This window comes from Pithys albifrons, chromosome 4 (assembly GCF_047495875.1).
Source record: "Pithys albifrons albifrons isolate INPA30051 chromosome 4, PitAlb_v1, whole genome shotgun sequence".
NCBI lineage: Eukaryota > Metazoa > Chordata > Aves > Passeriformes > Thamnophilidae > Pithys > Pithys albifrons.
The window spans coordinates 31,163,829-31,186,080 of NC_092461.1; the positions used below are offsets into that span (position 1 = coordinate 31,163,829).

The following is a 22,252-nucleotide window of genomic DNA, read 5'->3' on the forward strand; positions in this document are numbered from 1 at the left end:
AAGCAGCAGTAGGGACCAGACTCAGTTTCTGAGGATCCTTGCTTGAAACAGGATTTTGAATTTCCATCCAAACCTGGGAAAATGCAATGAAGCTGCATAGGCACTTGGTGAGCTGTACTTGCTCCCAGGGATTTGACTTCAAGGTATTTCACTGTAGAAGGGAATAAGAGGAGCCTGTGAGCCTGTAAATAACTGGTGCTTCTCTGGAGCAGGGAATGGTTTAAATCCACCTCCTTCTGAGGGACTGCTGGAGCAGCTTGTGACTCTGTTCTTCTGACCATGTCCTGGTCTCTTGTTTATGTCTTGATGTGACTTTGTAATTTTCCCTGTGTTCAGACACTGTGCCATGAGTTCCCAAGGTGTTCAGCCCATCATTTGAGTTGGAGCTGGTTGGTCACCACTTCTCCCCATTTCTGTCTGCCATTTCTCCTGCCTGTTCCCATAGTGCTGCTCCTATTATTTTTCTCCTATTCTTCATATCTATGTTAGGTTAAACACCATTATAAGTATTAAAAATCAAGACAGAAGCTCAGAAAAGATTTTGAGGGTTAACTTTCTGAACTCATGAGAACTAAGTAACTGATTTCACATGGAAGCAGGAAGCCTGCCAGGACTGAAAGATGGTGGAGGTGTAGAAGGAGACATTGTGTATCAGAGAATTTGTATCAAGGTTTTCTTTTTAAGGAAGGAAGATTCCGAGGTTGGTCCTGCCTCTACAGAGAATAAATCCATGGAATTATTTCACAGTGTAATTAGAAATGGTTTATGGTGGGGAAGGGAACTGTAAAATGAGTAGTAATAAATTTCAGGTAAGAGGTAAGGTTCAAAGATGCTAAAAGAATTTTAACTTTAAATAGCTGAACTACAAACAGTTGCAGTTAATGGATTCCTTAAATTGTTTTCATTCTCATTTTAGAATTAAAAATGGCAAATACATCCCTGCATATTTTTAAGAGTTCAGAGAGGAATGGAAATCCATCTAACTGAGATGTTTGTGTCCTAGTTATCCTAATGATCCTGGGCATCTGAGTGATTCTCTGGACAGGATCCAGCACTCCCTTTACAGGTGTGTGTCTGTCTTGGTACTGACTGGATGTCTGACCTGGTCATCAGCACTTCTCTGGAAGGGAGGGGAACCAAATTCCATCATCTGAACCAATTTGCATCATTCCAACCCCTCTGGAGTCCAGTAAATTGGCCTCTCTACTGGGTACGTTATGAGAAGCTGTAGTAAATAGGTGTATGTTTGTAATCACTCTGATCTAATGGGAAAGAGCTGGAAGATGCTTGTCTGGAAGTCACTCCTTGACTTATTTCCAAGGAGTGACGGAGCATTTAAATGAGTGTGATTTAGTTAATGCAATGTTCCTGAATTGTAAAGAAAACCAAACCCAACCACCACATTTTGGTACATTGATTAATTAATGATTCAAAGAAATGGAAGAAAACAGTAAGTGAATGAGATGAGGCTGTTGAGGAAAGAGTTTATTAGTCATGTGCTCAGCAATAACAGAAACATCTCTGTATCATCAACACTGTTTTCAGCACAATTCCAAACACAGCCCCATCCCAACCACTGGGGGGAAAATGAACTCCACCCAGCCCAAACCAGCACACTTGCCAAAACAGGTGTGAGGTGTTAGAAAATAGGCAAAAAGGACATTAACCCAATTCCTGACTGAGCCAGTGTCGTTTAGAAGAGTTTCTTGATTGTTAGAATGTTTCTTGAGAGCGGAAAATAAGAGTTCCTGTGTTAAACCTGCTCTTAGAAAGTCTGCTGATGCTGTCACAGGTAATCCCTCAGTGTGTGTCTAAAGTACCCACAAACTGCTTTGCTCTGTAGCTTCTCTTCTGTGTTTTCAATTAGTGCCTCTTCAACTGCAGTTAAATTAGGACAGCATTTCTCCCAAGGGCCTCCATGGTGTGTAAATTCATTTTTAGAAAGGTGAAAGTTAGTGATTTCAAGGGCTGGATAGAATGAAGCTTTGATCAGACTGAACAGAGGATGTTGCAGATTAAAACTTGATGTAAACTTCTGAGATTTACTTGACTGACACTAATGAACTGGTTTTAATGCACTGCATTGGATTTTAGTTGACAAAGTACCTGCAAGTTGATTTTGCCCAACTAATAAACCTTTCAAAAAGGAGCTGCTCTGGTTGGTTGTTGTAAAATTCAAATGAACTGATTTCAGGATGGAGACTGAAATCTTCAATGTAATTACCAGGGAATATTTATAGCAGCTTGGTAGGTTCTTAGCCATTAATTTGAAATATTCTACAGCTTCAGCATCGTGCCATATCTTATCTGTGTACATGTATATAAAAAAGTGTGTGTGTATATATATAAAAATGTAATTGAACAGACCTGTCACCTTGTGTGTTTGATGTATAGCAGTGGCACAGTGTGGTGTAAGGTGGAATATATTAAACAAGCATGAATGTAAATGCTTTCTGACACCTTGTAATGAAAGACTTTGGGGATTGTACATGAGGTAGGAGGACACTCCCTAGAACTCATTTCACTCTTCTTATTCATCATTATACTGTGACCTTTGCTGCTTTTCATCTAGGGCTGTTTTCTTCAGTTTTATGCTATCAAATTCCAACACGGTTCTGTTTTCTTGTTTATCTGTAACACTGTTTCTTGCTTTTTTTTAAACCCCATCTCTTAAAATCTCTCTCTGGAATTTGTGTTTTCTAGACACAAAGTTATTTAATAACTTTGCTCAAACTGCTTTATTAAGAAGTTGTAATTTGTTTTCCTGAAATATGTGTTTTTCAGAGTGTGATTTTCTTTTATAAAGTGGAATAAATAAATGGAGTAAACTGCAATGGGGATAAAAAATTTAAATTCATTTGCATAGCATAAAATATGAAAACCAACATTTTTTTAAGTCATATGTTTTATGAAAGCAAAAATAATGTACTATGAATCAAATGTTTAGGATTACAAACAGACCTGAAAGTCCTTCATATGTAATTTACCTTTGCTTAGACTTGTTATTGATGAGGTACAGACCAAACCTCCAGCCAATACAATACCCAAAATCATAGGTAAAACAGCAGCTCACTCCTTACAGTAAAATGCTACATTTCTGTGACAAAATTTCCTGTTAATTTATTTAAAGTCACTCATTACCAAAATGAGGTGTCTCAGGTTTAGCTCAAAATTCCTGTCTTTGTGTAGGTACCTCTGATCTCCAAGAAGCCTGACTGGATTAACTGAGGGAAAAGATACAAGTGTGCAAATGAAGACACATTGGCAAAGTTTTTATTGTAGAAAACAAAAGATTCCTTTGGGGAAGATGTACTTTGATTGGCAATATGAAGATGTGAAGAGTTTGTGCTGTATTTTTAAGAGTTTTTGTACCAGAGGAGGCTATTTTAGGAGGTGCTGTGTTTCTAAAATTCAAATAAATTTTGTGCTGTACTTAACAGACTCAGTACTGCTCTCTTTAGTCTAAACCCAAAGGAAGGCACTGGAGTCAAGGCTGCTGTTGAAAGTGGCACTTTGGATGGAAAAGAAATATCCCTGTTCAAAACAGGATCATCCCTGTCCTTTGGTGACCTCCCAGTACAATTTGAGTGTGAGTGGACATGTAAGAGCGGATGAACAGGATAGGAGTGATCCTGAAGAAGGGTGAGAAAACTCAACTGTATGTTAGGATGGAGAGCTGATATATTTTCATTTTAAGTTTTCAGGCAGTTTTCTAGTTTTTTAAACAATTAAACTGCCCTTTTCTCAAACAAGAGTCTCTTTGTGTCACTAGTGGAGGCCTTGAAATTTTGAACCATGATATAACTCTCTGGCCAACTTCCCATGACTTCCCATAGAAGTATCTTGGGGAAAATGTTGCTCTTGCCATCTTCTGTCTTTGCTTCTTGCACCCAAAATACCAAATCAGGTGTGTTTGTCAGGTGTGCCACTGGCTTTGTGATTTTTGCAAAACCTACTTGCTCACAAGCAGCTTGTCAGCAGTCATGGGCTTTTTTACGGCTATGGAAATTATCTATGCCTAATTTGCTCCACTCTTCATAAAGGTAGATCTTCTGGTGTTTCTTAACATGAGAAAATGATTGATGTTGTTCAGTGGTTTATATGCTGATTTGATATGTACAAAATGTATTTTTGTAGTATTGAAAATATACAAACATCTGAAGTTCCAAGAAATGGTGGAGAACTAGATACTGAAATTTTAATGGTCTCTTTCGCTGAACTCTCATTTCAGCTGTGTCAATTTTTCATGAGATTCTACCTAAAAATATTTTTGTGCAAGCTGACTGGGAGTTCATGTGTACATATTTTATAGAATTATTAAAAATCTTGTAATAGAAGTTCGTGCTGTGTTTAGTCAACCTTTTCCCAACCTTTCTCTCTGTGCACTCATCTTAGGAGCAGAAAACATTCTGCTTCTGAGACAGCTATTTTTATTTGTGTTTAAAATATATCTTCCTCCTGCAAAGTTGGTAGTGAACTGATAACTTATTTTTCAAAGATGAGCTATTGCACAGCAAATAACTGAACCCTTTGTGTGGATGGAGTCACTTTTGTGATGTAGTCCATGGTGGTCTGTTCATGACAGAGGGTCTGGGCAGCAAGGATTAATTATTTTCCTTTTGTTTCTGCTCTTTGCTGTGTGAAACAGTGGATTTTGTTGGTCTCTATGGTAATTATTTTCTTGTTGTTTCTGCTCTTTGCTGTGTGAAACAGTGGATTTTGTAAGTCTCTACTGTATTTATGTAGAGATTTATTTCTCTTGGTTTCTTAAAGAGGTAAAATTTATACTCTGCCAGTGCCTCTCTGGTTTCCACATGAGAGCAGCTTTGGAGTTGTGCAGAGCACACACACATTTATTGCAGGAGGCAGCCCAGGGTTTCTCACCTTGCTCTCAGAGCAGCTTGTTTAAGGCTCGGCTCTGAGCAGTTTGAAGTCATGTTAACTTGCTCCGTGTGCTTTTCAGAAGAATATTAGAGGTGCTGCTTTTTTGCTAAAAATGCGGGAAATGCCATCTCTCAACATCTGGGCTCTGCTCCTGCAGGACCTGCTCCATCCGGGCTCTGCTCCTGCAGGACCAGAACCTGCTCCGTCCGGGCTCTGCTGCTGCAGGACCAGAACCTGCTCCGTCCGGGCTCTGCTCCTGCAGGACCTGCTCCATCCGGGCTCTGCTCCTGCAGGACCTGCTTTGCCCCCCGTGCTGCTGGAGTGATGCTCAGAGGGCACAAACAGGGGGCTCCCTGCCCAGGATGAGCTGAGGCACATCAGGGATTAACTGCAAGGTTAAAAGGGTGTAGCCTTTGCTGTGTATGAATATTCAATTTCTACTTCAGCTCTTTTGAGGGTCTTCACATGTTTTGTGGTCTTTTTAGTTTATAGAAGATGCTGTGTCTTGGTGGCAGGGTGAGGCTGGAGGGCTCCCCTGGATGCAGGCACAGAATGTTTCTTCTCTGGTTGTAACAGGGATCACCCAGCACAATTAATTTTTTATGTATGAAGGAAACATCACAGAGTGGTTTGGGTAGGAAAGGACTTTCAAGATCATCTTGTTCCAACCCCCTACCATAGACAGGGACACCTCCCACTATCCCAGGTGACTCCAAGCCCCCTGTCCAGCCTGTCCTTGGACATTTCCAGGGATGGGGCATCCACAGTTTCTCTGGGCAACTTGTGCCAGGGCCTCACCACCCTCACAGTCAAGAATTTCTTTCTACAGTGTAATCTAAACTTACCCTCACTTTGAAGCCATTCCCCCTTGTCCAAAGTCCCTCTTCAGCTCTGTTTTTGGCTCTCTTGGAGTACCAGAAGGCCATATCTCTGTTTCTGGGTACAGAAACTACTCCTTCTCTTGTTTTTTTTCTGTTGTCAGACTGAGTTTTTTGTCCTTTTTTTCATTACCAGTAATTTCTGAAGGAGGTGTTTGGGTCTCTGTCCTGAGGGAGTTGGGCCCAGGCCTGGCTGCTGCAGGAGCTCTGCTGGGACTTGTCCTTTTTCACCATTATTTGCTGTTTCCAAGGGAGAAGGAAAAGCTCAGCTAGCACAAAGCCCCCTGGGTACAGGGTTTTATGTTAAAATGTTCATTCTGGGCTTATTACCAGGGGAAACTGAAGTCAGAAGGCTTTTAGCTATTTGTGTTCTGACTTCCTTTTCAATATTTTAGCAAGTCAAAAGAGGAAATGAAGTTGTTTGTCTTTCAGTGTGATTGGCAGCTCAGACATAGAACATCCCTTTCTTCATTCCTGTTCCTGTGGGTTGTTCTGCAAGGGGCACAGTGACTGGATCAAAGTAACATCAACCCCTTGTTTGCCAGAGAACAAATGTTGCGTTTTTACTTTTTGCCTTAGTGTTTAATGGGTAGGGACTGAGCCAGAGTACAAATGTTTCAAATTTCTTAAAATATTGAAGAGCTGAAATATCCAGTTACAGCAATTCTGTTCTTCTAATTTTCTGTGTTATCTGCCAAGGCTTGAAATGCTGTTTGTGTGATGCTGTTAAATCACACAGACTGAAGTGTCTAAAAATGTTAGTCTATAACTGACCTCCTTTCCTCTCCTGGTCTGAGTTTTCAGTGTCTCCATTATTGTGAAATGTTGCTCCACCTGACTGTGAAATGAGCAGAAAATCTTTGCTTTTTCATGTTTCAGTCACAAATGGTTTCTAACTGTGCACCTGAAGCTTTCAGATTTTTTGTGTTGCCATATTGGAAGAAGGTTTGAATCAGCTTTGAGACAAAACCAAGGCTTGTTGTGTTGATGGGAAGCAGTTAAGCAATGGAATTCCAAGAATATGGGTGGGCTTGCAGAATTTTTAGTTGTCAGAAGGAGTCAAAAACAGTTTGGTGTGAAATGGGGAAACTGCTGTGAGGTTATACAGGACAAACTGCAGTGTGTGCTGCAGTGCCACTGCTGACTGTGGCTTTGTTCAGCTTTATTTGCTTTACAGCCCTTCTGGGATCCTGATCTTTCAGGGAGTGTGGAGAGAAACTGAAGAGAAAAATACCCCATGAAAGTAGTTATTGCAGATAAAAAGATAAGCTGCCACTTCTCCCTCAATAAATGAGTCTCTAATTCCCACACAAGAGTGTCCAGTGGTGTTCCCAGCTGCAGGACAGGCTTTGAAAGCTGCTGAGGTGAATTCCCAGGTCACAGATCAAGTGGTGATTGCTTTCCTGCTGCCCTGTGAGGACACCAGGTGGGGAAAGACCTCCAAAAGCAGCTGTTTTCTGCCTCTTCTTTCCAAAGAGAAAGATGAGTGATGACTGTTTCAGCCACAGAAATGTTCTAAACTCTGGGTCAGGAAAGAGGCTGAGGAGTTCAGTGGATCCTCCCAGGAGATTTGTGCAGTTTCTGGGAGTGTCAGGATGTGATGACAGGCAGGCAGAGGGCGGGAGAATTCAGACCTGTTTGGGACAGGCACTCTGGAGCAGGTTTTTGGCATCTCTCAGGCCACAGAGGGCAGGGAGCTGGGGAGCTCAGGCAGGTCAGGAGGCTCCAGCAGCTGCTTTCAGGAGGGGCTCTCAGGCAGGATCAGCTCTGGCTCTTCTGCACCGTGAACCCTCCTCGGTGTGTCCTGCTGGTGTTCACTCCTCCAGCATCTCAGCTGAGACGTCGTGCTGAGGAAAAGCAGTGGAGCTGCTGGCCTGGCAGCAGCAGGTTTGAAACTACTTCATGCCACATCAGCATGGAGAAATGGCTCAGTTCAGCCTTGTCTTTGTGGAAAGCTGCTGAGCTCCTGCCATGGAGGAACAACAGCACTCAAAAATGCAGAAACAAATTCTTCTTGCATGTGTCAGCAGCCTGCTTTCTGTGAGAACAGTAACTGAGTGTTTGACACAAGGAACTGAAAGCCAGGCCTCCAGAATGACAGAATGTTCAAAGAGAATTAAGCTCATGCTGGAGTGTTGTCTTCAGCCCTTTTGGTGGCTGTGAAGATTTTCTCCTCTCTGGATTCTGCCATGGCAAATAACCTGAATTTTTGATAAAAATACTCAGTCCTGAACCACTGCAGTTCCTTCTCTGAGTGCATGTGGCTGTCTAATAATGGGAATATTTCCTGGAGGAAATATTAAAATATGGGGAGTGGCTGGAGAGGCATTTCAGTGAAACACAGACACAAGCAAGGCAGTTTAACTCTGGAGTGCAGGGAGTTACAGCCAGTGCTCCTTTGCTTTGAGAGGGTTGACTTGTGTCAGGAGCAGCTCACAAACTGGCCTGGATCACTGTGGGCAGCAGACATTGCTGGGTGTTTGTGACCTTCAAGGCCCAGGATGCTCCTTTGGGCAGGTTTGGGTGGTTTTGTCTGGTTTACAGGATATTTCTCTCATGTCTTTCTCACTCCTTCCTCTCACAGCTGCTGTGCAGCACTTTTTGCCTTTTTTTAAATACATTGTCAGGAATGTGGCAGCAACAGAACTGATGGGCCCAGCTTTGGGCAGAAGCTCCTTTCTGGATTTGGCTGGAATTGGCTCTCCTGGAGCCACTCATGGTCTCTCCTCCCAGAGGCCACACCTTCAGCATCCCTCGCTCCCAAACCTTCCTGCACACCCAACATACCTGTCTGAGCAGCTGGTTTGGAAAGCAGGATTTGCTGTCACCCTTCCCTCTTCTGTTTTGTTTTATCATTGAGTATTTTTGGTCTTTGAAGTATTTTTTAGAAACAGTTTAGTTATCAAACAGTTCTTTTTATTGGTAGCACATACATGGAGCAATCTGGTGTAGGGGGAGGTGTCTCTGCCCATGGCAAGGGATTGGAACCAGATGGTCTTCAAGTTCCCTTCCAACCTCAATCACTGATTCCATGAATGTTCACTGTGCTTTAATACAGGTCTAAAACTTTGCAGCTGTCTTACTCCCTCTAAACACTCAGCTGTCTTATTCCCTCTAAACATATTCTCAGGCTTATTTCTGTTTGCAGACTCTCATCAGAGAAATGGGGAGTCACAGAATGGTTTGAGTTGGAAGGGACCTTAAAGATCAAATACAATTTTGTGTTGAGGTTGTGTATTTCCAAATAGGCAATTTTTTTTTTGGAAATAGAATTGTATACATTATTGAAAATCGTTGTTGGATAAAATTAATAAGCATTTATTGGTAGTAAACATTATTGAAGATGACTCAAATAATATATGTTTATTTGAATGTTCTTGTATTTTTAAGCAAAGGCAAATAAAATTTTTCTACTGGTTGTTATGATTTAGTAGTATAAAACAGAACAATTTTTTTGAGAATTGGGTTATTTTCACACAAGGTAACATGAAAAGTAATTTGTTTCTCTTTGTTGCCTTTGTTATTATTTCATCTCATCTTTCAGAAAAGGGCTTGTTCCTGTATAATTCTGTTATTAATAACCTTAACAGGCATGAAGCCAATTGTGTTGGATATGTAGATTTACCAGATAAATTGTAGAAACTTGTATTTTAGCAATAAAAAAAATGTGAAAAAAGTGGATATAGACAGGCATTTGAAAAAATCCAAAGAAATCTAGAAAACTCTTTTGCTTAGAGGTCATTTAATTATATTTGATCTATCTGTTGACGTTTCTGGAATGTAACTCCAACTGCTGTGTGCAAAAATTAGTTGGTGTACCAATGGATTTATTTTGTATAACCCCAAAAACAAATTCCCAAATAAAACTTCAGGTCATGACTTCTTAAATTTTTGAAACATGTGAGTTTGAAATAGTTTTTTGATTTTATTTTTCCAGAAAAGAAAGATGTGACACAGAGCTTGGAAAGCTACACAGCAAAATGCCCTGGGACAATGGAAGTCATCACTCTCCCAGATGGTTTGAAGTTACCTCCTGTTCCCTTCACCAAACTGCCTATTGTGAGGTAAGACCCCAAAATACAATCTTTAGCTTTTCCCCAGCACCTGTCAAATTTTAAAGGCTACTGGAAGGATCAGTTTTCTCAGTTTATGCACATTGATCACAATAACATGGAAAAACGTCGAAATGTCAAATTGTTTCGAGAAGCTCCTAAGCAAAAATAGAGCCTTTGAGCAGAAAATACTTTGTGGCCTTTAGTTTCACAAAGAGAGAGGGTTTGCTGTTTTTAAAACTGTCATTCAGGAGTTTCTGATACAATTGGAGGGAAGTATTTTGTAACTGCACCTGAGATGTTGTTGGATCCCTGATCCCTTCCATGCTGCAGGTCCATGAGCTGAGTGTTGTCTCCATTCCTGGAGCCTGGAACTCAGCTGGAACTGATGCCTTTTGTAGCTCTTCCTTTCCACATGCTGCATTTTCAAGCTGGCACTTCCACTGTTGTAAATCTCAGCTCCTTTTCATGCCTATGTGCCCGGGCACATCACCCCTTCAGTCCAGTGAACAGGGACTGGTTTGGACTAAAGCCTGGCTTGAAGCTTTAGGGAGAGCCAGAGAGAGAGGAAGCAGCCCCTGGGCATCCATAATAGAAGACTGAAAGAAAATGTTTCCTTTTTGAAGGAGAGATAATTGCTATTCAGAAAATAAAAGTGGTAGAAGTTACTGAAATAGTTGTCAGAGATTTGAGTTTGCAGTGGGATGGCATCAAGCATTTCATATTCTACTGTCACAAAGTATGTAACCAAAGAGTGAAATTGTATTGATTTTCAGATTGCTTTCAGTCTCTAAAATTAAAATTAATGGTTTACTCTGTGAGCATTTTTCATGGTACGGCTGGTTTTAGTATGTTCCCTCTAACTTCAGTTTTTGTTTCCACTTTGATAGAAGAAAGAGGCCTTGCCTAACTCTTGGTGGGGCATTTCAGGGGGTAGGTCTGACAGTCTGTTGTGTGGGAGGAGCAGGTTTGGCTCTGTGTGGTCACCTGGACTTGTGAGTGGAATCAGAATGGTCACTGGAAACTCTTTTGTCTCCTGGTTGGACCAAGTACAAAGTTGCAGCTGGTGTCAACTTCTTGCCTGGAAAACATGGAATGTGAAAGTACAATCCCAAAAGCTTAACTGTTAAAACCAAAGCTTCCCCCAGAGGGTGGCTGGGCACTGAACAGGCTGCTCAGGGCAGTGGGCACAGCACCAAGCCTGGCAGAGCCCAAGGAGCATTTGGACAACACTCTCAGGCACAGGGTGGGATTTTTGGGTCTGTCCTGTGCAGGGCCAGCAGTTGGACTGTGATGATCCTGTGGGTCCCTTCCAACTCAGCATATTTTGTGGTTCAAAACTACGTGTTAGAGTTGGAAAATTAATTGACTACTTTATCAGCTGACCTTGGGGTTTGTTTGTTTCCAAAAGACCTACATATAGAGCTAAACTAGTGATTTTTGATTGTGGTAGGTCATGTTTGTGGTCAGGACACATAGGTGGTCACATCCAGGTATTTCTAACCCAATTTAGGGATCTCCTTTAGGCTGAGGCAAATCACAAGTGTTTGCGGACTGTGTTTGTTGATTTTCCATTGCCCGCACAGATAACAATGACAAGTTCAGGTCACTGTGTGTGGGTTAGGTGAGTTCCCTGGTAATACCCTCTGAAGGCACATTTCCAGCTAAGTACATGAAGGAGGCCTCTATTTCTTCTGCAAGTTTGTAGAAACAAACTTGGTGCAAATTTTATCCTAGCCTTTTTTTTCCCCCTTGGAAACAAAAATTAAATAGTATTAAAAAATGGAATCTAATTAGGCAAACTTCTAGGAATCCTTTCTGGTACTTGAGTTTTGTGATTGTAGAGAGAAGTTTGAGTAAGAGCTGCCACAGAAAGGTTTTTAAGGTGAAGTATTTTGTTTTGAGAGCAAGAGTCCTGTCAGCTTCTCAGTGCCTCTTGCAGATCTCTGCTCTAGGAATGATCTTATTATTCCACAGTCTGAAACCAAAACTACCTTCCTTACCCCACTGGGGGTGGTGTCTGGGCTGTCTAACAGCTGCAGAAGGTCCCTGGTGAGTCTAACCCTGAATTTGTGCTAAAGAGGCAGCATTGTGTTTGTCTGTGCTGTTTTAAACCCTGAGTTAGTCTCAGGTTTTTGCTTTTTGCTGAACTGCCAAACCCCAGAGCAGGTGGATTGTACAGGATGTGTTCTATAGCACTTCCTTGTTCTTCTCCATGCTAAGCAGTGAAGGAAATTCAGCTCTGGAAGGTGTGGGAAGTGCTGATTGAATCCTTCTTCACAGGAGTTGTGCATTTAAAATCACAGAACCAGGGAGTTGTTGAGGTTGGAGAAGACCTTTAAGGCCATCAGCCGTCAAACCAGCCCCACCACCATGTTCAGCCTTAAACCATCCTTAAAAAGCAGTAGAGCAAATTTGACTTGGGAAAATCTTTATATTCCATTACTCGTTTTAATTATAAAATCATTATCTGGTATTTTCTCAGATAAAAAATAGTAGAATTTATGGTCTTTCTGTTCAACTAGATGCACTATTCCCATTTTCGAGACTTCCCTGTGTTAAAGCTAATTCTTTTACTAGTATGTTTAAAATCAGAAAGAAAGAATCTTCCTTTTCACAACTGATGCTTTTAGTTGTCCTTACAATCTTTTCTTGCTAGTTTAAATTTGCTCAGTGCCATTTTCCCCTTCCCTCTGTTTACTTTAGTATTTTGGGGTTTATTTTTTTAAATTATTTTCCTTTCACCTCTAAGCAAGGTTGTTTTTAATGAACATTTTCCAAATACAAGATTTGTGTCTTGTGGATAGGTAGTGAAATGAGTTTGTAATTCTTAATTGTCAGTCATTTGCACTGTCTGGCCAGGCCAGGGAATGTGACTGGAGCTTTCACAGAAAGGAATGAAACACTGCCCTGTTCTGTGTGGGACCTGTGGGGCACAACTGCCCAGTAAGTGGTTGAAGAACAGTCATGTGACTGTCGTGCCTTAAGGGAAAGCACGTTGTCCATCAGTGCCAAAGCACTTCTCTCTGTATAAAGTAAAATTCCTTTTTATTATGACTTTATGAAGTTTAATTTTTTTCCTCAAATAGTGGAACTCACATCTTTAAGTTGCATTCTAATTTTTAGCAAAATTCTATCAGAAGAGGTTTTAAAATATGGAATGTGAGGGATCTCTCATAGTTTCTCTTAATTCTTCAGGCTTCTTGTCTGTGATTTTGTATTTGATTGTGATGCTGACAATAAGTATCAGCAACACATAATATATGGATGTGATTTATTTCTTGTTCCAAAATACTTTTAGTGTTATCTGGTCCTCCTTATCAGGTGTTTTATATCACAGAGATAACATGTCTGTGAGGTGTTACTCCTACAGCTTCATTATTTTTCAGCACAAACACATTATCTTGGTTTCCTGTGTGTACTTTCTATTAGTGTGATACTGATATATCTGTTCTTTATTATGCTGAGTTCCTGACTCGAAGTAATTAGATGTCTTACAGGCTTTTACAATCCTGTTGCTTTTACAGAATATCCACCAACTTATTGCTTGTTCTTCTGCCCAAAACTCAGTCTTTAATTTCCCCTCAGCACTGGAAGGGCAGTGATTTCCCTGCATGCTCTTGTAGGGATTTGGGTCTAACAGGGATAGAGTCTAATAAATCATTTGTTTTCTGCCCATTTGTAATTACTTTCTGGCTGTCCAACAAACCCACTCAAATTTCTGGAACATTTCCTTCCTTCCTTCCAGCAGCAACCCTGTGCATTTTCACTGCTTTAAAATCAGTTGTATTCTCCTTGGAGAAGTTCTTTATTTGTATTCTGTTGTCCAGTGAAATCCTGTCTGGATTTTTGTTTAAGTTAAACACTGGGCTGCTTTGAGTCCTGGTGTGTCTGTTGTTCAGTCTGCACTTGTAAATTAAGAGCAGGATTTCAAATCACTGACCCTGATTGGTTTTGGTTTTGTTGGTTTCTACAGGACATGGTTTTCCCCTGTTAAATGTTTTCTGAGAGCTTTCTGGAACTCTTTGCACTTTCCTTGCCTTGGTTTTCTCCTTTGTATTGTGGGTGTTTACTTCAGGTTTTCCATTTTAAGTATTTTAATCTCAGACTGAAATTTCATATTTATCAGTTCATTTTAACACAGCCATCTAGTATAAAATAGAATGAATAAAATAATAAAAAAATATTTTTCCTCAACAGGTCTGTGAAGCTCTTGAACCTCCCAACCAGTCTCCGGCCTCACAAGATGAAAAGTTTACTTGGTCAGAATGTGTCAACAAAAAGCCCCTTCATATATTCTCCAATTATTGCACACAGTCGTGGGGAAGAACGAAACAAGAAAATAGGTAAGAAGAATTTGCAGTATTTTCTGTTCTTTTGTTAAATGAGAAAACCTTTTGTGGTGAAGGAAAGCAAACCTGAGCATTGCTCGTGTTTGAGATAATCAGCTTTTTAGCCTGAAGTCCTGAAGGTGCAAAGCTTTGTTCTCTGGGGCACAGTTTCATATTCAAAAGAAGAATAAAGTCTCATAGATGATAACATTGATTTTCAGAAGAGATGAACTAGTTTTATTTCCTTCTCAAATAAAAGAGAAATCAGGGAAAACTTAGTTGTGACACACACTGCCAGCTCGGTGACCAGTGCCCTGAGCAATGCACTGTTGTGGTTTCCTCTTTTTCCTATTCTGATTTAATGTCCTATTCTGATTTAACTTAAACTCAACATGATGAACTGCCTGATTAGTCACTTTTATTTAAGGACAGTTCAACCAAAATCCAAAAACCCTTATAAACCCTGTTTGGAGTACTAATTATTTTCTACTAGAGGATTATTTATTTTATTATAAAGCTTTTCAATGCCATAAATGTGCCATTGGAAATAGATGAGAGGCCCCTTAAAATCCTGGATTAAGTTACAGATATTGGCAATTCTTTTTGTTGCTTTTCATGTGCAGGATAATTTTTAGCATAAACATCAATGTCTGCAGGAAAAGAACTGCTGTGACTGTGGTCTTGTCTTGGTTTGAGGTGAAAAATCCAAAATGTTTACCCACAAGCAGGGGAGGGGCCTCCTCCACGATAATCACACCACTCTTTATCAAATTTAAGAAAAGGAATTTTAATACAAGAAGGATAACTGCTACATATATATATATATATATATATATATATATATATATAACAGACTAGTGCAACCCACTTCCCCAACACCACAAGAGAAAGAAAAAAAAACAACAACAAAACCCAGCAGGTTTTCCTCCAGGAGGAAAATTATACTTAAGCAGTGTCAAATGTCACAGTCCGGCTGGCTGTGGAGTGAGTTCCCAGTAATTCCCAGTCCCTCTCCAGCGAGACAGACGAGTGGTTAGCTCTCAGATGAACTCTGTGTCTCTTGTCCCAGATGAAGGAAAAAGAAAGCTGAAAATGGGGAACCACCACGTGTCCTGCAAAAGCAGCTGCACACCTCTCTCTCTCCTGGGTCACTGCCCCGGCCGGGGCGGGCAGGCTGTGACGGTGCAGGCAGTGGTCAGTGCATGCGGTGGTCAGGCTGGAACAGAGGCCAGGATCCCAGATGCAGGAACCAGGAGAAACAGCCACGGCGAGGAGAAAAACCAGCATCTCAGCCAGAAGCCCCAGCAGTAGCCAGCAGAGTGGCTTCCCTCCTCGGCCACCACTGCTCCCGCGTTCTGCCGAGCTAAGAAAAAAAAGATGTCCCCAAAAAAACCAAAAGAGACAAACCTGCCCCCATCCAAGTGATCAGCAGTTAACTACTTCTTTTGTTAACTGCTGGCATGGGCAGTTAGTGGCAGGGGAGAGAATTTACATAATAATCCCAAACTACAACAGGTCTAGAACTGATTGTGGGAGCTTCACTAGAGAAATTTGGGAATATGGGGACATCTTAAAGTGCTCTCTTGATTTCTCTTAATTTTGTTGAAAGATTGATCACAGTTAATTTTTCAACATTTACTGTCTCAGCTATACCTTGTCATGTTTTTATCATTTAAATAAAACCCCATTCCCAGTCTTGTCAAACAGTTCTGTTCTCACTCCTTGGCAGATAGAAAAGGAATCTGTTTTTTGATACAGTTCACGTTAGGATTTGTTTTGGTGCTGTTTGTTCTGTAGGAGATTTACATTTTGCAGTGAAGTTTCTCCTTTTAGGTTTGTGTTTAGCCCACGGAGATGCCTGAACTGCTTCTATTCCTGTAAAACATTTGTCTTTTGAAGTTCATACACAGTGCAGTCACTGTTAAAAGCCTCTGGTGTTTCAAAGTTTAGCAAACAAAACACAAAGTAAAATCAGATACTTCCTTTGAACGAAGCTGAGAAATTTAATAAACTTTGAAACTAATGAGAATTTTCTAAGCCTGTGTATTATAACCAACAATAATGTTATAGGCAGCTAGATGTTGGCTAGAATATTAGTATTTATTTTATTTAATAAGGAAAAATAAGTAACATTATTTATTAAGGAAAAAAAACAACAGAAATTGATTTTAATAAGTGATATCAGTGTCCAGCTCAGTTAGCCCCAGCCTCAGTGATTTCAGCTCTTTGTGAAGGCAAGAGAGGAGCAATACAGTGCTTGCAGCGTGGCAGAGCACTGGACGACCCAGGAGACCAGCTCCCAAAAGGTTCGTGCTGGACCTGGGCCAAAACCTCGTTTATATTCACTTTTCTGGCGTAGGCCACGCCCCCTTGCGCAGACGCAGTTCATGCATTTCGCAAGAGTTGTGCAACCTGTGTCCCTTCTGCGCATGCCCAGTTCCTGTATTTCGTAAGAGTTACGCAAACTGTGTCCCTTCTGCGCATGCCCAGTTCTGTGGCGCAACATTCTGTGTTGTGTAAGCTTGAGGTATTGCGTAGTAGTTGCCGTTCAGCGGCCGCTGGGCTGGTCCCGTGACTTTCCATGCGGCTGGCTGAAGATGGCGGTAATAGAGTTTCTAAGATGACTGGGCTACTCCATGTAGGGGTCTGGTCACAACACTGTGGTGGTGGTTCACCCTGATGCGGCCGCGGGGCTGAGGTGGCTCTGGGAGCGACGTGGGTGGTGGCAGCCACAGATACGGTGGCCACTCCAGGCGGTGGCTGACCTGTCTCATATGCTGAACCAGTGGTGGGCTTGGCAGTAGATCAAAATTTTATTTATTAAAAAAAACCCCCAGTGAACTGGAGTGTGGATAACTCGGGACGGGGAGAGTGGATGCAGCGTCTATTCCAAGGGAGAAGGGCGGGGGGGTCCCGGGATGGACTGAGGTGGGAAGGGGGACGGGGACCGGGAGGGAGCTTTGGCGCTGCACGGTTTGGCAGCCATGGGCAGAGCCGGGCAGGCAAAAGCCGGTGGCTGGCACGAGCAGCCTCGGGGCTGGGGTCAGCACCGGCGGCGGTGCCGGCTGGGTGAAGAAACCGGGATGGTCTGAGGGAGAAAAAAAGGAGGGGGCAACGGGGGACCAGCGGTCTAGCAAAACCGGGCTGGGGTTACGGGATTTGATTCCCAGCGGGGCAGCTGGCGACAAAACTTCGGCACTGTGGTGGGAGCGGGGTTATGGGGTGTGGAGGGTGTTTTAGCCGGCGTAGGGCTGCACAGATCCGGTGCGGGGATCGTTTGGGGAGACGGGGGGGGCAGCCTAGGTTTGGAGAAGGGCTTTGCCAAATTTTGGGGGGGTCCCGCGGGATTGAGACAGAGCAAGGGTCGGGGGGGTTGTCCGGGCGCTGGCTCAGGAAAGGGGGGGAAAGGTCACTATAGCAAAACTCACGTCCGAGGGTGGGGGAGGCTTGATAAGGGAAAAAAAACTGGGGGGGGGAGAAGGGGTAGACACCGGGCTGAGAAGTACTGAAACCAGGATGGACTGAAGGGGGGGGGAAGGGAGGAGGGGGTTTATGGGAATGCCGCCGAGCCAGAGGTAGGCTTCTCCCAACCCGCTGCGGTGGGGGTCTGGAAGGTTGTAGTTTCGATTCTTTTGTCCTTTTAATCATGGTTTCTTATCTTTGTGGCTCCTGCAAAAAAAACTGTCCCGCCCTGGGTTTCAACAGATTTTTAAACATACATATACACTTCTACATTCAAACAAAAATCATCAAATACAATTTCAATTTGAGTTTAGCAAATTAATAAATTTTATCTATCACAGTAACAAATGAACTGTTTTTCTTAGATGGCAATATGTACTCAGTATTTTGGTTAAATTACTGTTTTACAGCAAGGGAAATCAAGTTCTGCTGACAAACCAAAGGGAAACAAAACCCTTTTAGATAGTCTTGAAATGTTTTCAGCTTTCTACTTGATAAGCTTTTCTGATTAAAAACAATAAAGGGGATAATTATATTCTGGTTAAATTGCTTTAATAGTACACTAGTTCTAGGAAATAAACCTACTGATTTTTGACATGAAATGGTTCTTTGGTTGTGAGTCCTGCTAGTCCAAAGCAGCAATAATGGATTACATCGTTCCAGGTGGCAGCTGATGTCATACCTGTATTAGAAGAAATAAATACAGCTCATTTTATCTTTCTTTTCAAAACCTTTTCCTCCAGGGAAGCAATGCTGTAGCATGGCATGTTTTTCACAGAGCATTTCAGTCCCATCTCAAAAACCTCCAGCAATGTGGGCTTCACTGTGTCCTTGGGGAGGTTGTTCCACTAAATGGTTGTTCCTACTTAAAAAATCCTAAATCTTTCAAGGAAGAAAATGAAACCTCTCTCAGTGCAATTGGTACCTCTTGCCCTTGGTCTGCTTCCTGTGACTGCTTGTGAGGACAGATCCTCTGTGAGCCCTTTGAGTACTGCAGTGCTGTGATGAGATTCCCCCTGAGCCTTCTCTTCTCCTTTAGTCTTCCCTGGTCAGGCAGGTTCTCCAGCCCTGTGATCACACTTAGGGCACTCCTTTGTATCCTCTCCAGTGTGTCTGTGTCTCTCTTGACCTATGGGGACCAGAACTGGCCATGGCACCTGCAGCTGTGCCTGACAAGCACAGGGTGGAGTAGATGGATCATACCTCAGTCTCCGTCAGTGATGAGTCTGTTTGCAGCCCAGGTTCTGATCTCATGAAGTCACAGAATTCCTGAGTTGGGAGGGACCCACAAGGATCATCACAGTCCCCTCCTGGCCCTGCACAGCACAACCCCAAGAGTCACCCCATGTGCCTGAGGGTTTCGGCCAAACACTCCGTGAGCTCTGTCAGCCCTGGAGCTGTGACCATTCTGGGGAGCCTGTTCAGTGCCCAACCACCCTCTGGGGGAAGAACGTCTTTCTGATATCCAACCTAAACCTCCCCTGGCACAGCTTTGCCTTTGTTGCTGTAACGTGGCACTGCTGGCTCATGTTTGGCTGGTCCCCCAGTCCCTCTGAGCAAGGCTGTTCCTTCCTGGCCATGCAGAGATCCCTCTGAGCAAGGCTGTTCCTCCCCAGCCCTGCAGTGTTCCCAGCCTGTCCTGGCTCTCTGGTTTTGTCATCCCTGGGGCAGAGCCTTGCACTTGGCACAGCTTTGGACACAAACCCTTGCAAGTAGCGGGTCCAGAGAAGGGCAACAAGGCTGGAGAAGGGACTGGAGCACAAGTGCTGTGGGGAGAGGCTGAGGGAGCTGGGGGTGTTTAGCCTGGAGAAGAGGAGGCTCAGAGGTGACCTCAGCACTGTCTAGAACTCCCTGAAGGGAAGTTCTGGCCAGGTGGGGGTTGGTCTCTTCTCCCAGGCACTCAGCAATAGGACAAGGGAGCACGGGCTCAAGCTCTGCCAGGGGAAATTGAAGTTGGAGATCAGAAAACAATTCTTTGCAGAGAGAGTGCTCAGGCATTGGAATGGGCTGCCCAGAGAGGGGGTGGATTCCCCATCCCTGGAGGTTTTTAATCTGAGATTGGCCATGGCACTGAGTGCCATGATCTGGTAAAGGGACTGGAGTTGGACCAGGGGTTGGTCTTGATGATCTCTGAGGTCTTTTCCAACCGAGGCGATTCTATGATTCTGTGATAAGGTCATAGGTCATTACTTCAAAGCAAGGTTGGCAAGTTGGCTGATCTGCCAGTGAAGACTTTGTTCCCTCTCCCAGGTGGGGCATCTCAGCACTGAGGGAAGAATCATCCCAGTAAACATTAAGAAACAAGCCTCAAATCCTTCCTTTTTTTGAAAGTAAAAATGTTGGAGCGCCAGGCAAATCAATGGTTTGTGTTTGCACTTAAGGAAAATCAAGAATTTCCAACACGTTTTTCTGATTTTCCAGAATCCCTTTTTACGTGGTGGCATTGAAAACATTTTCAGAAAAGGCATTCCATGGTGTGGTAGCTGGTGGGATGTGGAGATTTAGGACTGAAGGGCCTGCTGAGGCTGCTGCAAGTGCCTCTGTTGCTGTAGTAAACCTTGCTGGTTCACTTTAGTGCTCCAATACCTGTGCAGAGCAGCCACTGGTTGTTTTGGGGACTGCAGAATGATAAGACATCCTGAACACTAATAAGCAATTAAATAATAAATGTACAGAACATCTCATAGCAGTTGAACATTTTTGTTTTAATCAACAGTTTGCTCTTCAGGTTTCACAGTGCTATAACCCATTAACATCTCTGGATGTATGTTTTTAATTTCCACTAGCATTAATTGGAGTTAAACATTTGCATTAAGTACGTCTCCCTTGAGCTCTTTAATATTGCTTGCAAAATGTAATCAGATAGTAAATGATTGTGAGTGTACAATTAGAGTACAGATGACTTTAACTGTGACTTAAAGTCTTAATATTGATAATCCAGGTTTTTCAGTAAAAAAATAGTAAAAATTCTTAGTGATGTCTGTTAAAATCATTGAGTAAATGAGTAAAAGTTAATGTGTGTATGGTACAGTTTGGCTGATAATCATGATTTATTTGGCAACTATAGGTAAGGCACCTGTTTTTTATTTGGGCTGCAGATCCTCAGCCTAAATGAAGACTCTCATCCCATTGTTTTAGGTCTGAATTCAGTGTGCATATGGTTAACTGGGATAAATGTGGGAGGTGGAAGAATCTTGTGGGCTGAAAAGGTTATGAAGTGCTGATGTTAAATAACCTTTGTGCACTGAGCAGTTCCTCAGATCCTGCATCTTTGCTGCTGACCTCACTTCCATGAATTTCTCCTGGAATCACGGAATGGTTTGGGTTAGAAGGGACATTAAAGATCATCTTGTTCCAACTCCCCTGCCATGGGCAGGGACCCCTCCCACTAGCCCAGAGGGAGGTTGCTCAGAGCCCCCTCCAGTCTTGTCTCCTTAAATTATAAAACCCCTGCAATTTTAAACTTGACAGGGTGAAGTATCTTTGAAGTTCAATCTGTCTCTTATTGTGGGCTATAAACTGAAAGTACATTTTTTACCTGTCATATTTTGCTTCTTTGCCTTTCCCAAGTATTATCACAAGTTACTCAACAGTTTGTGTTACTGCTGAAACCTTCATTTAGTGCCCCTCAAAAAAAAAAAGTGCTCTATAGATCCTATTGTCATCTTCCACTCCTACAACATCTCCCAAACCACTTTCTGTTTCCCCCAAAAAATTAGTAGGAGGAAGCTGAGGTGTCATCTTCCTGGTGAGCAGTTGTTTCCTTCTTAATTTAAAATAATCCTTTATTTACTCCATATCATCAGCTGTGTCTATATGAAGAATTGTAATTTCTTTCTGTCATGTTCATTTCTTATCCGGTTGATTTTTATCTGTGTGCTAAATATCCAAGGCGTTGTGTACTCTGGACCTGACTCCAAGTGTTTAACATGAAGGATGTGTTTAAGAACTGTTTGGAATGGATGCCTCAGTTAGTTTTGTAATGTTGGGTCTTTGGAGCACAATTGCTGTTTAATGGATGTTTCCAGTCCTCTAACCCCTTCCTTTGCCTGGGATTTACAGCTCGTGTCCCACCATGCTCTTGAGCAGGACTTTGTCTGTAAAGATTATAGAGAGTTATTAAGTATTACAGCAGCGTGACAGCTCAGCTGCTGCTGCTTTTTTATAGCCCTGTGATTAGGTAATTCCTGCATTAATTCTGGGATCATCTCTTGTAGACTTCCAGTGGGTCCAGGGAGATGTGTGTGAAGTTCAGCTCATGGTTTACAACCCAATGCCTTTTGAGCTGCGAGTAGAAAACATGGTATGTATCCTTCTGAACCTTCCCTTTCTGTTATTGTTTTGAAAAAAAAATCTCATTTGAACTTTCAGATATGGTTTTCTATAAATCAAATAGTTTAAAAGAATCATTTAACCTGACACAGCCTCAGTTTAACGGGGCAGTATTGTCAGTTTTCTCATATTTGTCAGTGATGAAATGGAAATCTCTGCCACTCAGAGTGTTTAAATGCTTTACTGGCACTGAGCCATAAATCAATTCCATACATTTCTGCACTTACTAGAACTTGTGCTCCATGTTTTACATATACTGCTTTTCTAGTGATAATTATATCCTGAAACCTAATAATTAATGTACACTTGCTCC

The 22,252-nt window shown here is 42.3% G+C and overlaps 1 protein-coding gene across 7 annotated transcripts in view; it reads left to right on the top strand.

Moving 5' to 3' along the window:
* The window catches only part of TRAPPC9 (trafficking protein particle complex subunit 9), a 464,855-nt gene that overhangs the window by 34,611 nt on the left and 407,992 nt on the right, over positions 1 to 22,252 (top strand). For all 7 annotated transcript variants that reach the window (XM_071553785.1, XM_071553786.1, XM_071553784.1 and 4 more), the window contains 3 exons: positions 9,700 to 9,826; positions 14,015 to 14,160; positions 21,825 to 21,910. In XM_071553785.1, the coding sequence (XP_071409886.1) occupies positions 9,700 to 9,826; positions 14,015 to 14,160; positions 21,825 to 21,910 (359 nt within the window). The remainder of the gene's footprint in view (positions 1 to 9,699; positions 9,827 to 14,014; positions 14,161 to 21,824; positions 21,911 to 22,252) is intronic.